We start from the raw sequence: 15,579 nt of genomic DNA, 5'->3' as shown, positions 1-15,579 counted from the left end.
GCGCATATAAGCCAGTTCGGAAGAAGGAATTACAATAACAATAGGTAAAAGCTCAAGGAGCTACAACGTTAAAGCACTTATCCTCCCACACCTAAAGTAAACCACATTCTTAAATGGTTACTGGATTTAGTTCCTTTAAATAGACACTTTGTTGGCCAACAGAAGATAGAAAAAGTAGACACCTTCCTTGACAATTCACTTCGTGACAATCAGTCTCATTTTCGAACAGAGGTCATAATGATGATCAACATCTAACAATGTTTAAAATCACGATGACTGCTAGCATTAATTGCTCACCCATACAAGCTAACATAATTGTAGAACCGATGAGTTCTAATTGGATTCTGCTTCTTGTTCATGTATCTTCTTTTGGTGAGCTGTTTTTCCAAGTACCTAGTTTTAAGAATCACAAAAACCTGACAAGTAGGCCTTGGAACCAAAACTTGGTATGTAAGCCAACTTGATCAAGCCAAATAATTCAGCACTCATTTCCTCAACTGGTTAGGTTAGGAGAACACCAAGCAAAGTTCTCACTGGAATTATATTTCAGCTAGAGTGTAATTTTACTTACAATGCTCAATTTAACATTCATTGTCGATCATATTTATCGTGTCGCATATCCATCTAATTAATAATAATTAACAAGCCATGTAATCGTATTTTGAACATTGCATATTGTGACTAACGGTAATTCTGCACAATGATTGTTTGTCACGAGCGCGGTCGTATTCTAGAAAGTTCTTTGGCAAAGAAAGCACATCAAAAATATTTTAAAGAAGAATTGTAGTAGTTAATATGAATTATAATATATATGGTTTTACAACATCATATACAATATTGATCCCTCCATCTAAACACCCCAAACCCAAAGTAGTTTTTTGGTTAAGTATATTAGACCCAATAACTCAAAAATGACTTAACAGTGTGGTCGAAGTGTTAATTAGAAACTCCTCCAAGAAGAATGTCTGCCAAATGAGTCCTTTTTGGGTTCAACTTGGTAGTTAGAAATTTTATGAGCCTTCCCAAATATATAAGAAAAAGAAAGCCCTAGGAATTAAAACTCTCAGTTGCCCAAATCCTTACTCTTCCCAAGCGCCATCTCTATAAAGTAAAATATCACAAGTGGTATTTGTAGCCCCTTCATCATTCTGCAAAAACAGTTAAAAATGCAGGGAACACTTACTGTTCAATGTTGAGCATTAACTATTAAGCAAATTTATAACAATTTTACTGAATTTTTCGGTCACGCATAGCTTGTTCCATCACGTTGTGTTGTCACATTAACACTAGTACTATGCATCAAAATCATTCACATTACTTACAGGCGATTAGTCTGTAGCCCGTAGAACGATGCCTTCAAATTCTGTTTATCCCTATCTGTCTAAACTGAAACCAAAACCTATCTATACACAAACAAATGATATCAACTTAACAGAGGCTTCTCTGCATCAAACTCACTTTCTAAGTCACCCACATCTAAGTAGCCTTCCTTCCCCTTTGCCCATAGGAAGAAGTAGAGCCCAGTAAACATGAGGCACATACCGGCAAAGCTGCATTATTGAGACCAAAGCAACAAATTAATACAAAAAGAGAAAAAAGAGAAAAAGAGAAAAACTATTTCAGTACTAGATAACTAAAGTACCTTCCAACGCTAATGGCATCTCCCAATGTGATAACTGAGAGAACAACCGAGCAAACCGTTCCGATGGGGCTAAACATGGAAACCAAAACCGGCCCTCTTTTCTTCATTGCCCATCCGTTGAAGCTCACAGATGCTCCGCTTACTACACCTCCCTGTGTATATTTGATTAAAAGAGCGGTGTCATATATACTAAGCCCTTGGGACTAGCCCGAGTGATGGTGGGTGGAGAAAGTGACTAGGGTTATGATTGATTATACGTTCAACGCATACCAAAGTATCGAGAGAGAGAGAGGCGTACTTACCAGTAGAGAGAAGCCAATCAATTGTTTTGCACTCACAAGTGGCCAACCAGTTTCTATTTTATGATCTTGAATAATTTGTACAGCCGCAGTTAGAAACGCCCCTATCAAAGATGTTATGGCGCACAAGGACATAGGTGCAGGAAAATCACCCAATGTTGTAGCCTGTCAAACATCATAAAAAATGCTAATCCATAAAAAACAAAAGAAAAATATATTAAACAATGATAATCTTCTGTTCTTGGCAAATGTTTATGTTGTCCGATCTCACGTATCATCGAATTCAGATTCACAGTCAGATAACAATTAAAGTTAACAATTATATTCATACTAGTTGTATGTTCACCTGCAAGACAATATTGCTGGACAAAACAAACACAGCAGCAAGGAGATACAAGCAACCAATAATCTTTTGCTTATCAAAGAGTGATTCAGGAGAAAGAGCTCGAAACTGGGGCTGTGCTTCTGCTTCGGTAGGACTGGCAGTGCTTTGCATTACGCTCATTGTGATAGCTCCTACCACGCACAGAATTGTGCCTAGAATCTTCATTTTGCTGTATAGGCAACTAATTTTCACTCTCTCCAATCTGCATAACCATTATAAATATTATTATATTAGTATTTGTTTAATTCAACAATTTCCGTACATGAGATTTGTTATGATCTCTTCCAACAAAGTCGAGACTAAAATGTCCAAATGATTATACCCATACGTTATGTTAACTATTCTAATAGTTTGCCACTTCCTTCTCTTCATCATCTTCTTTACTTGAGAAAAAAAAAAAGAAAAAAATGAGATCAAATACCTAACAGTACACGCGATGGCGAAAATAAACCCAGGAGCAAGGTTTGGCATGGCTGCTGCCATTGCTGGTGAAGTCAACTGGATCCCCTTTAGAAATAATGTCTGGAACAAAGTTACCCTGCAAAACAAGAAAAAAGGAAAATAACTTTACTACCACTTTTTCTTTCATAATTTTCTCTGTTTATTTTTTAAATTAGAGGAGGAAAAGGACAAGTAAGTGTAAAAACAATTTAAATTTAAAGAATCTGTATTTCAGTTGAAAAGTTAATTTATATTGACTCAGAACCAAAACAATCATCATTAAGGATCCGTTTTAAAAACTAAAAATTAAAAACTTGTTTGGTTGTTGCTTTAAGTACCAAAATTAAGCCAAATTCAGAAAACCCAAGTAAGTAGTTCTTTTTATTTTATTTTTTATCATAACATCTGAATTTCATTCCCAAATCAAGGATAGATTACAACTTTGTGATATAAACAAAGAAAAACTAAAAATAAAAATAAAATAGTTATTCAACGTGCCCAATTTTAAGGGGAATTTTCACCTTCTAATTTCCTGCGGAAAAAATTATTGTGTACAATCAATAGAATTCATAGTATGGATTTAGGTACACGCACAAAATTAGGAAAATCTATCTAGAATTCGTGTTTGCACACCTCTTTAAAATTTAAAATGTTCATCCCACGTTTTAGGAAAACACTTCTCCCACTCTCACACGAACACCTTAAATCCTCACGCACATAGTGTGAGCTTCATTTAGTTTAATTTAACAAAACTACTCTCCTATACTTTCTGTTTTTCTAAACCCTTAAATTTCAGCGTTTGCAAAGGGAAATTTGCATATAAACATCATCTCACCTATTAGGGGTGTGTGCAAATACACCCAAACTAAAAATCTTGTCAATTTACCACACAAACTCATTTTTAGTGTGAATTTTACCACCTCCATTAGTTTTTGCTAAAAATTTAGTTAAAATGTGTCATCTGCAGCACATGTAATATATTTTTATAATGGTACCTTTGCCACTTAAAACCTATAGACGAACAAGTGTATAAATTCCATTGAACAAAGCTCGTGGGACATATATTCCTTCTCCTCGAGAACAAATTGTAGTTAACGAAATACTTACCCCAAGTTGTCTAAGAGTCTTAGAGTAATAAGCATGAAAAATGATCACTTGCATAACAAATAATTAGTTTTGACAAAATTTCAAATGAAAAATAAAAGAGGCGGTAAATTAACACTATAAATATAATTTTGGTGGTAAATTAGCAGGATTTTTAATTTGGATGACAATGCATGTGCTCTTTCACCAATAACTATGTCAAGATAAGTATTGTATAGGATTAAAAGCATGTACAGCAATTTCCAGCCCAAGTTTTAAGAATGAATCAAATGAAATATAATAGAAGTAAAACCTTAAAAAAAGGCATTGAGTTCGGTGAAATTGAAGAACACTAGTTAGATTGCATCTTCCAAATTTAGGAAGAGTGATCTTTCACTTCCCACATTATCAGGGTAAAAAAAGCCAACCCAGAATAAAAAAAAAAAAAAAAAAAAAGTGAATATATTAAAAATGTTTCCGCGAATTTGAATCGCATTACCCATTTTCCCACCCTTAGACCATCTCCAACCCTTGGAGATGGTTTGTGGGGATTTTAAAGCTTATATTTTAAGTTTTATCCCATGGGTTGGAGATGGTCTTAGAATAGATAATATCGTTTGTTCCAACAAAAAAAAAAAAAAATTCCAGAAACCTTCAAGGGAATTATGCAAATTATAATAACTAGTTAGAAACAAAAGATTTTAGAAATTCATACCCTCCAAAGGCGATCAAAAGCAACTGTATCAAGAACTTCAAGCTGATTTTCTTCGGCCATGTGTGCCTGCAAACACAAATTCATCTATCATCAAACACCAAAATCTACTGAAACCCAAATTAGATTCTGTCGGCTATAATTGTTTAAATTTCGAAATTAAATAAAAACAATTACTTCTGAATTGACGAGAGAGAAATGCATACGTACGTACCTTTCAAAATAAGCGGCAATGGGGGAGAGGACGATGAAAGTGGACAAGGTAGAGAAGATAACAATGGTGAGAGGGTCAAGCCCCAAAGACATGACATAGCTTAGCAACACAGCATTCCCAGCATACACAAATTGCACCCCTACCAACCCCCCTATTATCGCAACATCTTCAATCACCTCCCTATTCATCCTGAATAATATTTCCTCCATATTTTCCGTGCAACTTTTCCTTCTCACCAGAAAAAAAAAATTCAAATTAAAACCCTAAAACAAATATTGTATTTCTCGCTGCTGCTTCTTCTTGTGTCATGATCTTCTCTCCTGGTTCTCCATGTTTTGGGTTTTTGTTTTGGTTTCGTTTGCTGTTTGGTTTTTCTGTCCTTGCAGTTTTGTTTGGTTACGTTTTCTCATCAATCGTGTTCAGCTAACGTTCATGGGGGTTGAGGCAGTTTTCTAAATTTTATTCTCCACCAACCAGTCTTCTCTCCTGGCCTTTCGGGTGAAAGCGGATCTCTCTCTTGTCCTCTTTTAGTACATAAAAAGTTAAGCGCTTCCCCTTTTCGAACTCTCTTTGTTTTTATCTCATTAGTTTTGATAAGTTTGGATTTGAGTTGCTAAATTCTCTCTGAAAATCGACAATTGCTTTCCACATTGCACCCACCACGTTAATAGATCATAATAATCAAACGGGAAAAAAGTAGTTGGGCCACTAAATTTGATGGTTGTCAACCTCTATGTCCCATCTGTCTTTTTTCTTTGTTTGCAGGTAAGTGGTTTTAATAAAGAAACTAGCTTATGTCCACACACTTTTTACGTGTGGGTAATTTTTTATTTTTGTTTTTTTAAAAAAAAAATATATAATTAGAATCGATGGTTTTTTGTTCAAAAAAATAAGAAGAAGAGAGAGGGAGAGAAAAAGAGAACGTGGAAACGAGGGATGAGTTTTTTTTTTTTTTTTTAATACATCGATAATTTTATATGGGGAGTTCAACTAAGTCACACAATGAGCAACTTAATTTGGTATCAATATTTTTATTTTATTACGATCATATGTAGGTGATTTTTTTTTTTTTTTTTTGGAGAGAAGTACGATATTTATTAGAGTAAGGAAAATACGTACATCAATATGACGATGGGGTGCACCATGGGTCTCGATGTCCCGGATAATGAATGTTAATGCACAAAACCGGAGGTCTTGGAATAACCTAAATCCGACCATGAATCTGCTTGAAATGTAAATAACACAAGATGTATCGTGGTTCATCTCAAGGTTTGGGCTACGTCCACACTGATTATTGTATTTCTCTGTTTGTGAGGGAGAGAGATGGAGGGAGCTTCTAAGGGTGAGAGAGCCCTTCCATGGCCTAAAGAAATTGGCCTCTTCTAATTGTGAGGGTGATGAGTCCTTTTATAGAATAAGGGCTCCTGACTTATTACATATTTGCCCCTTCCTTTATTACATAATGACATTTAAGTCCCATGAGTATTTGTACAAGATCTAAATACGGAGGCCCTAAATATGGTATAAACAGTAGTCCCCCAAGTCTTCAGTTAAGAGAGTTTTTTGGTTGGAGACTTTGAAATTCAGTCCATGTGTGGGCCGAAGTAACTAGATGTTGTCTTGAATTGATGCTCGATATGAGGTGGTGTTTAATCTGAAATGATGCTCAACTAGAAGTAGCACATGTTGTGAGGTTGCTCTGCTTGTGGCTTATGTTGCCTTGGTTGGCTCGGCTTGTGGCGTTTGAAGGTGAGGGAGTCCCTTTTATAGAATAGGGGCTCGCTCCTCTTTACAAAAATGATGGGTTAGAGTTGGTGCTTGAGGCGAGGCGGTTGCTCAACTGACGATAATGCTCTCTAATGAAGGTAAGGGAGTCCCTTTTATAAAATAAAGGCTCGCTCTTCAGTACATAAATAATGGGCTAAGTCTCCCAAGTATTTTTTCATGAGGCCCAATATATGGTACATAATGTAGTCTCCCAAGTCTTCGGTCAATAAAGTCTGTTGGCTGGAAACTTCAAATTGAATCTGTGTATGGGTCGAAGTAGCGGTTGTTCGGAGGCGGTATTTGTATACCCTGCACTTGAGCTTTGCAGGTGAAGCTTTGCAAGTGAAGCTTTGCAAGTGAAGCTTTGAAGCTGGAGCTCTGTAAATGAAGCTTTTGAAGCTAGAGCTTTTGTAAATGAAGCTTTTGAAGCTAGAGCTCTGTAGATGAAGCTTTTGAAGTAAGAGCTCTTGTAAATGAAGCTTTTGAAACTAGAGCTCTGTAAATGAAGCTTTTGAAGCTAGAGCTTTTGTAAATGAAGCTTTTGAAGCTGATTGACATAAGTGATGCTCATGAATGTTTATGTTGATTGATATGAGTGATGCTCATGGATGTTGACATGAGTAATGCTCATGGATGTTGACATGAGTGATGCTCATGAATGTTTATGTATGATTGATATAAGTAATGCTCATAAATGTTTATGTATGATTGACATAAGTAATGCTCATTTATAATTTGGGAGTACTGGACGTACTTTTGATCACCTGGTTGGTGGTAATAGCGGCAGGTTGTCGAATAATTTTGGAGTACTGGGCGTACTTTTGATTACTTGGTTGGTGGTAATAGTGGTAGGTTGCCGAATAATTGTGGAGTACTGGGCGTACTTTTGATCACCTGGTTGGTGGTAATAGCGGCAGATTGTCGAATAATTGTGGAGTACTGGGCGTACTTTTGATTGCTTGCTTGGAGCTATTTTGGGCTTATGGGCATTCGCCCTCTACACAACATTCCAACCCATTTATTTTGGGCTTTGCCGTTTTTTTTAATTACCCTATGATGGGGTTTATACAGATGTTTCCAAAAGATAAGAAAAATAAATTACATCATACATCTGTAAAAAAAAAAAAAAGTAAATGACATCATTCTGGTGGGGTGTTTATTCCTTGCTTTTGCAGATTTGCGTGCCTGTTATCCATTGCTTTTCTGTGGGTCGTCGACAAACTGAAGAAAACACCAACTTGCTTCAGCTTTCAACCAAAGAAAGCATAATTCTTTCTTTTCTCTTTTCCTTTTTGCTTTCCACTGCGTTTGCTTTCCCATGTGCTCTCGCAGACAATGGGTTGAGAGAACACTATTGTAAGGCTATCTTTTGCTTTTCTTGATCTCTCTCATGCCTCCACAGTGTGGTAGCTGAAAGCTTGTCCCTCCTCTGTCCACTGACTATGTCGACATTCATAAAATAAAGCCAATTCCATTTGAGCAAAAAATAACCCCACCGACACCTGTCTCTGGTAGCCAGAGGTTGGTACAGGGTGTATTGTAGCAGAACCCACCTGTTTGATTTCCTCAAAACGGTGGAACATTACCGACTGCCAAAACTGTTGACTCCAGTCGGTGGTTACTGCCATTCACAGCTGCTTCATCCACGCGTCCTTGCTAATTTCCTGCCTGTGATTCACCATCTAACAACTCCTCAATTTCAATGTCATGCTTTAGTCGGTGGTCATTGCCACTTAAAACTCCTTCCTCCACATGCCTTGTATGATGACGAATTTGCTGCTCACCATGCAACATCACATCATTTTTTGCCATGCTGAAAATTGCTATCATCATACCCCTTATCTTCTTCCACTTGACTTGGAAGTTCAACCACTATTGCTACAGTTGATGTTGGCTTAGTCTTGAAAACAGAGCAACACTCAGGTCTGGGCGGACCAGAGCTTCAACGAGGGAAGTGAGGCAATAAACCTGGCAGCAAAGACGCATCAGGGTGAGCATCATTGCACCATAGCTTTGAAGTGATGAAGAGCTGGTCTCTGGAATCAACAAGGCCAAGTTCGAGAGCTTCCTTAATGGCTTTGCCCAGAGTCTGCTCAGAGCCATATATCGAAGCCGTATCAAAATGCCTGTAGCTGAGCTTGATGGCCTCAACCATTACCATTTTCAACGTGTCAGGCTGTAAGTTGTCGTTTGCCGTGCCGAAGGCGAGCACGGGCATGCTCTTGGGGCCGGCGGAGGAGTCGAACACCACTTCCAGGATTTTGGTTACTGCTGCCATCTTTGAAAACTCGAGTATTGAATTGAAGTTTGCTTGTTTTATACGGGATATGGGAAAAACACAGTGGAAATGATCTCTCTCTCCTGGTCCTAACAGAAATCAGAAAATGAAAGCTAGCGCAAATTCACGGCAGAGGTGAAAAAAATGAAAGAGAACCGATACAGATTTTCGTGTCGTTTCCCACAGACGGCGCCAAATGTTGATGCACAAAATCGAAAGTCTTGGAACAACGTAAATCTGACCGTGAATCTGCATGAAATGTAAATAACACAAGATGTATCGTGGTTCACCTCAAGGTTTGGGCTACGTCCACACTGATTATTGTATTTTTCTGTTTGTGAGGGAGAGAGATGGAGAGAGCTTCTAAGGGTGAGAGAGCCCTTCCATGGCCTAAGAAATTGGCTTCTCCTAATTGTGAGGGTGAGAAGTCCTTTTATAGAATAAGGGCTCTTCACTTATTACATATTTGCCCATTCCTTTATTACATAATTACATTTAAGTCCCATGAGTATTTGTACGAGATCTAAATACGGAGGCCCTAAATATGGTATAAATAGTAGTCCCACAAGTCTTTAGTCAAGAGAGTCTTTTGGCTGGAGACTTTAAAATTCAGTCCATGTGTGGGCCGAAGTAACTAGATGTTGTCTTGAACTGATGCTCGATATGAGGCGATGCTCAATCTGAAATGATGCTCAACTGGAAGTAGCACATGTTGCGAGGTTGCTCTGCTTGTGGCTTATGTTGCCTTGGTTGGCTCGGCTTGTGGCGTTTGAAGGTGTGAGAGTCCCTTTTATAGAATAAGGGCTTGCTCCTCTTTACAAAAATGATGGGTTAGAGTTGGTGCTCGCGGCGAGGTGGTTGCTCAGCTGGCGGTGATGCTCTCTAATGAAGGTAAGGGAGTCCCTTTTATAAAATAAGGGCTCGCTCTTCAGTACATAAATAATGGGCTAAGTTCCCCAAGTATTTTTTCATGAGGCCCAGTTGAGGCCCAATATATGGTACATAATGTAGTCCCCCAAGTCTTCGGTTAATAAAGTCTGTTGGCTAGAGACTTCAAATTGAATCCGTGTATGGGCCGAAGTAGCGGTTGTTCGGAGTGATATGAGCATATTTATGCGACTTAGTTAGCTTGTTCTTGTGCATTTACGTTGTGTTTTCTTGGTTAAGTTAGTCTTTTAAGCCATTTTCGTGTGTTTTCAGGTTTTAAGGACAAAGTATGCAAAGAAGTGCATTTTGGAGCCTTTTGGAGCAAAAGTGAGCTTGGATTGAATAGCACATGCTTGGAACAAAAGGAATGGATGAAATTGAAGATTTGAAGATTTAAGGAGTCCTAATTGACGACGAATTCCTAATCAACGAAAGATTCCTAGTTGAAGATGGATTCCTAGAAGAATGAAGATTCCTACTCAAACATGGTTTCCTACTTGAAGTAGGAAAGTTAAGCTTAAAGTTTCCTATTTTGGGTTGATCTTTCCTAAACCTAGATGGCCTTAAGTTCCAGCAACATCGAAGGTTTCCTAAGCATTTTTTGACACAAAGAAAGGTTCTAGAACACTTCCCTATCCTTGCCGTTCATCTCCTTGGGTTTGTGGGTTTCTAGAAGCCCTATCCCTTCATTTCCTATCCTTGTTGCACAAGAAAACCAATCCCTTTCAGATTTAGGACCTTTGCCAAACCTAAGCCCTTCTAGAAACCTTTTTCCTTGCCTTGCAAGGCATTCTAGAAGCCCAATCTCTTTCCTACATATCTGCCGCACCTTTTAAGCCTTTTCCCCTTTGAATTCTAATTGTTTGGGCCCTAATCCTTATTTTCTGCCAAGTCCAAGGCCTAATCTGATTTCCCTAAGGTTTTATGTCCCTATATATATTCATATTAACTCTATGCCGCAACACACACCTCCCATATTCACAATTCATGCCAGAAACCCTTTTTCCCTCTTTGTTGCAGCCATCCCTCACCATTCTCCATAGTTTCTGACCTAAAACAACCCCTGCCGCACCATACACTTATCCTAGCCTTAACCCCATCCTTCTACACCATTCATAACCCCCAAAGCCTGTCCCTAGACCTTGTGCAGCAACAAGGAGGAATGAGGAAAGTTCGTGGACGTGCTTGCTGTTTAGTTTGGAGCGTTGGAGCGTCTAGGTGTTTTCTTTCTTTTGTTTTCAATGAATAAATATGTTTATCTTTGCTTTGCGATTATGAGGAACTAAACCCTTTTTGGCTAGGGGGAGATTCAAAGCCATGAACATGCTTGCAATATGAATTTATTACCTTTGGTTGTATTTCATAAATTGTGAATTCAATTTGTTTAACTGTTTGATTGATAACTTATTCATGTTTTTTTATTAAGGATGCATACTTAGTTTGCATGCATGAATATGATGCTAGAATATAAGGGAGTTTCACCTAATAGTTACAAACATATATTCACAAATAGTGAAGGTCGCTTATAAATGATTGCTTTAAATGAATTCTTGGCAAGAGTTTCATGCTCATCATAGTTACAATTGCCTCGTCAATACTTATAGTTTTCTTGATGCTTAATGATCTTTGATTGTGTCTCTATTGTGCAATTCACGTAGGGAACTTTTAGAGAATGTTTTTAATTGTTGTATGCAATCATCCAATTCAATAACTTAAGGAGAACTTGAAGGTTAATTTAAGTGGACCTAATTAACCTGAGGTGTTGAGTTTCATAGTTTGTTGAAAGAACAACTGAAAATTGGTTTATGTGCAAGTGTGTCATGTGTGGAGAAGAACCCTCTAGCTAGCCCATCATCCACCTTATTCCCCAGATTCGTCCAAAATCTATTTTAGTTTACAATTTGTTTGTTTTGTTTTCAAATTCGTCAAAATCAAATCCCCATTTACTTTGAAGTGTTAGATTAGTTAAAATCTGTTTTGAGTTGTGTTGTTAAGTGTCTTGAGTCAAGCTAAAACCTAATTTCGTCCAAATAACTCCCTAGAGTCAGTTTAGTGTCTATTTCATTGTTTTGTGCTGTTTTGAGTCTTTCTAGTTAGTTTTGAGTCTTGTGAGTTTATATTGAGTCTTTTTTAATCTAGTTTAGGGTTTTAAACTTAGTTTTATGTTTTTTAGTCAGTTTCAAGTGTTTTAGCAATCTCTACTAATCCCCGGTTTAGAACCATCCCTACTTGCATCTCTACTACAATTGTCAACAAGAGGGTTTAATTTGTGTGTTAACTTTTATCACATCACGGAGGCGGTATTTGTATACCCTGCACTTGAGCTTTGTAGGTGAAACTTTGCAAGTGAAGCTTTGAAGCTGGAGCTCTGTAAATGAAGCTTTTGAAGCTAGAGCTTTTGTAAATGAAGCTTTTGAAGCTAGAGCTCTGTAGATGAAGCTTTTGAAGCTAGAGCTTTTGTAAATGAAGTTTTTGAAGCTAGAGCTTTTGTAAATGAAGCTTTTGAAGCTAATTGACATGAGTGATGCTCATGAATGTTTATGTTGATTGATATGAGTGATGCTTATGGATGTTGACATGAGTGATACTTATGAAGTGATGCTCATGAATGTTTATGTATGATTGATATGAGTAATGCTCATGAATGTTTATGTATGATTGACATGAGTAATGCTCATGTATAATTTGGGAGTACTGGATGTACTTTTGATCACCTGGTTGGTGGTAATAGTGGCAGGTTGCCGAATAATTGTGGAGTACTGGGCGTACTTTTGATCACCTGGTTGGTGGTAATAGCGGCAGGTTGTCGAATAATTGTGGAGTACTGGACGTATTTTTGATAGCCTACTTGGAGCTATTTTGGGCGCATGGGCCTTCGCCCCCTACACAACATTCCAGCCCATTTACTTTGGTCTTTGCACTTTTTTTTTATTACCCTCTGATGGAGTTTATACAGATGTTTTCGAAAGATAAGAAAAATAAATTACATCATACATTTATCAAAAAAAAAAAAAGTGAATCACATCATTCTGGTGGGGGGTTTATTCCTTGCTTTTGTAGATTTGCGTGCCTGCTATCCATAGCTTTTCTGTGGGTGGTCGACAAACTGAAGAAAACACCAACTTGCTTCAGCTTTCAACCAAAGAAAGCATAATTCTTTCTTTTCTCTTTTCCTTTTTGCTTTCCATTACGTTTGCTTTGCTTTTGCTTTCCTATGTGCTCTCGCAGATAATGGGTTGAGAAAACATTGTTGTAAGGCTATCTTTTGCTTTTCTTGATCTCTCCCATGCCTCCACAGTGTGGTACCTGAAAGCTTGTCCCTCGTCTGTCTACTGACCATGTCGACTTTCATAAAATAGAGCCAATTCCATTTGAGCAGAAAATAACCCCACCGACACCTGTCTCTGGTGGCCAAAGGTTGGTACACGGTGTATTGTAGCAGAACCCATCTGTTTGATTTCCTCAAAACGGTGGAACATTACCGACTGCCAAAACTGTTGACTCCAGTCGGTGGTTACTGCCATTCACAGCTGCTTCATCCATGCGTCCTTGCTAATTTCCTGCCTGCGATTCACCGTCTAACAACACCTTAATTTCAGTGTCATGCTTCAGTCGGTGGTCATTGCCACTTAAAACTCTTTCCTCCACGTGCCTTGTATGATGACGAATTTGCTGCTCACCATGCAACAGCACATCATTTTTTGCCATGTTGAAAATTGCTAGCATCATAGCCCTCATCTTCTTCCACTTGACTTGGAAGTTCAACCATTATTGCTACAGTTGGTGTTGGCTCATTCTTGAAAACAGAGCAACACTCAGGTCTTGGCGGACCAAAGCTTCAACGAGGGAAGTGAGGCAATAAACCCAGCATCAAAGACGCATCAGGGTGAGCATCATTGCACCATAGCTTTGAAATGATGAAGAGCTGGTCTTTGGAATCAACAAGGCCAAGTTCGAGAGCTTCCTTAATGGCTTCGCCTAGAGTCTGCTCGGAGCCATATATCGAAGCCGTATCAAAATGCCTGTAGCCGAGCTTGATGGCCTCAACCACTGCCATTTTCAACGTGTTAGGCTGTTTGTTGTCGTATGCCGTGCCGAAGGTGAGCACGGGCATGCTCTTGGGGCCGGCGGAGGAGTCAAGCACCACTTCCTGGATTTGGGTTGCTGTTGCCATCTTTGAAAACTCAAGTATTGAATTAAAGTTTGCTTGTTTTATACGGGATATGGGAAAAACACAGTGGAAAAGATCTCTCTCTCCTGGTCCAGACAGAAATAAAAAAATGAAAGCTGGCGCAGATTCGCGGCGGAGGTGAAAAAAATGAAAGAGAACCGACACAGCTTTTCGTGTCGTTTCCCACAGACGGCGCCAAATGTTGATGCACAAAACTGGAAGTCTTGAAACAACGTAAATCCAACTGTGAATCTGCATGAAATGTAAATAACACAAGATGTATCGTGGTTCACCTCAAGGTTTGGGCTACGTCCACACTGATTATTGTATTTCTCTGTTTGTGAGGGAGAGAGATGGAGGAAGCTTCTGAGGGTGAGAGAGCCCTTCCATGGCCTAAGAAATTGACCTCTCCTAATTGTTAGGGTGAAGAGTCCTTTTATAGAATAAGGGCTCCTCACTTATTACATATTTTCCCCTTCCTTTATTACATAATTACATTTAAGTCCCCTGAGTATTTGTACGAGATCTAAATACGGAGGCCCTAAATATGGTATAAACAATGAACAATATAACCATCCTCCAAACATTACAAAAAACAATAACTAATTAAGAAACATCCTCGATTAGAGTATCTTGAAGTAAAATTGGTGGGTGTACACACCAGACCATCTCAGCCACACATCCAAGTCCAAAAATTAATTAAGATTGTATGTAGGTGTTTGGACCCGATTTTACAGAATCAGTTCGGTGTTCATGCATAGTTGTCTTGGAGTTTAAGTACATCAACAAATAGATTTTTATCCAACAAGATTGTAGTTAGGTTCCATCTTGTCATATGGCCTTCATGCATAGTTGCGGCTGAATATATCAGCATGGGGTTTGATTATAGTAGTTGGATGCATGGTCTTTATGCATGCATAGGTAACCTGCAGGTGGGATAAGTTCGAGTAGCAAATTGGTAGGTGTTTGTAATGTGTGAGGCATATGGGCATTGAGAAAAACAAGGTGATTGTTTTGGATGTGAAAAGAACCGTGTGTGACTATCCAACAAATTCAATGATGGGATAAAGTAAAGTCAAAGTTGGAATAGAAGAGGATTAAGTGCAATTGAACCCTATGTGGTCATTGTTTTATTTTTCAGAATATTCCATTACACGTCTTTAGGTGCAATTGAAATCCTCTGCTTATCGTTCAGGCCGTGCCAAGCAAGTACATCAGCCCTATAAACACATAGGCAGTGACAACGAAAAGAGCCCCTCCAATTCAACACACAAATTGCCCTGCACAACCTCTCTCAACAACCTTGAGATTTTTTTTATTTTCTTTTTCTACCAACACATCTTCAGTTTGGACAAACAACATTGTGAAGGCAACCGGTGATACCTTTAGTTTGGATAAACAACACTATCGCCGTAGAACCAGCCGACCACGGAACACCTTTAGTTTGGATAAACAGCATTGCGTCAAGGTCGACTAGTTATCTATCCTAACTCGGTTGAGAAATACTTTCGGGTCTTTATTGGCAGAGGTCATCTCATTAGCCTTTTCGACGAGGTCCTTACAGACTATTAGGGCTCGGCACATTGAACGCCGAGTTGTTTTATGATTGGATTCTCACAAGTAAGCTTTAGAGTTCGGCATTCTGACGGCCAAACTACAT

General features: G+C 38.5%; 2 protein-coding genes across 2 annotated transcripts; both read right to left on the bottom strand.

Moving 5' to 3' along the window:
* Positions 1-1,179: 1,179 nt before the first annotated feature.
* LOC126618790 (WAT1-related protein At5g47470-like) lies at positions 1,180-5,198 on the bottom strand. Its single transcript, XM_050286954.1, has 7 exons — positions 4,777-5,198; positions 4,566-4,631; positions 2,748-2,864; positions 2,288-2,528; positions 1,945-2,106; positions 1,643-1,794; positions 1,180-1,550 (listed from the first exon to the last, which is right to left on the bottom strand). The coding sequence occupies exons 1-7, from the start codon at positions 4,983-4,985 to the stop codon at positions 1,424-1,426; spliced, it is 1,074 nt and encodes a 357-aa protein (XP_050142911.1). The 5' UTR covers positions 4,986-5,198; the 3' UTR covers positions 1,180-1,423.
* Positions 5,199-8,485: 3,287 nt separating this feature from the next.
* Positions 8,486-13,922, bottom strand: LOC126618085 (NADPH-dependent codeinone reductase 1-4-like). Its single transcript, XM_050286184.1, has 2 exons — positions 13,627-13,922; positions 8,486-8,675 (listed from the first exon to the last, which is right to left on the bottom strand). Exons 1-2 carry the CDS (start codon positions 13,920-13,922, stop codon positions 8,486-8,488), a joined length of 486 nt encoding a protein of 161 aa, XP_050142141.1.
* Positions 13,923-15,579: the final 1,657 nt, after the last annotated feature.

Source organism: Malus sylvestris, chromosome 4 (genome assembly GCF_916048215.2).
Source record: "Malus sylvestris chromosome 4, drMalSylv7.2, whole genome shotgun sequence".
NCBI lineage: Eukaryota > Viridiplantae > Streptophyta > Magnoliopsida > Rosales > Rosaceae > Malus > Malus sylvestris.
This window is presented reverse-complemented; position numbering and strand designations above follow the sequence as displayed.

Bases quoted from the DNA above. Each gene is read 5' to 3' on its own strand.
- LOC126618790 (XM_050286954.1), bottom strand. From the start codon at position 4,985: ATGGAGGAAATATTATTCAGGATGAATAGGGAGGTGATTGAAGATGTT. The intron at 4,632-4,776 runs GTACGTACGTAT...TTGTGTTTGCAG, and splicing joins ATTGCCGCTTATTTTGAAAG to GCACACATGGCCGAAGAAAA. The intron at 1,551-1,642 runs GTACTTTAGTTA...TCAATAATGCAG, and splicing joins GATGCCATTAGCGTTGGAAG to CTTTGCCGGTATGTGCCTCA.
- LOC126618085 (XM_050286184.1), bottom strand. From the start codon at position 13,922: ATGGCAACAGCAACCCAAATCCAGGAAGTGGTGCTTGACTCCTCCGCC. The intron at 8,676-13,626 runs GTCTTTGATGCT...CATCAAGCTCAG, and splicing joins AATGATGCTCACCCTGATGC to CTACAGGCATTTTGATACGG.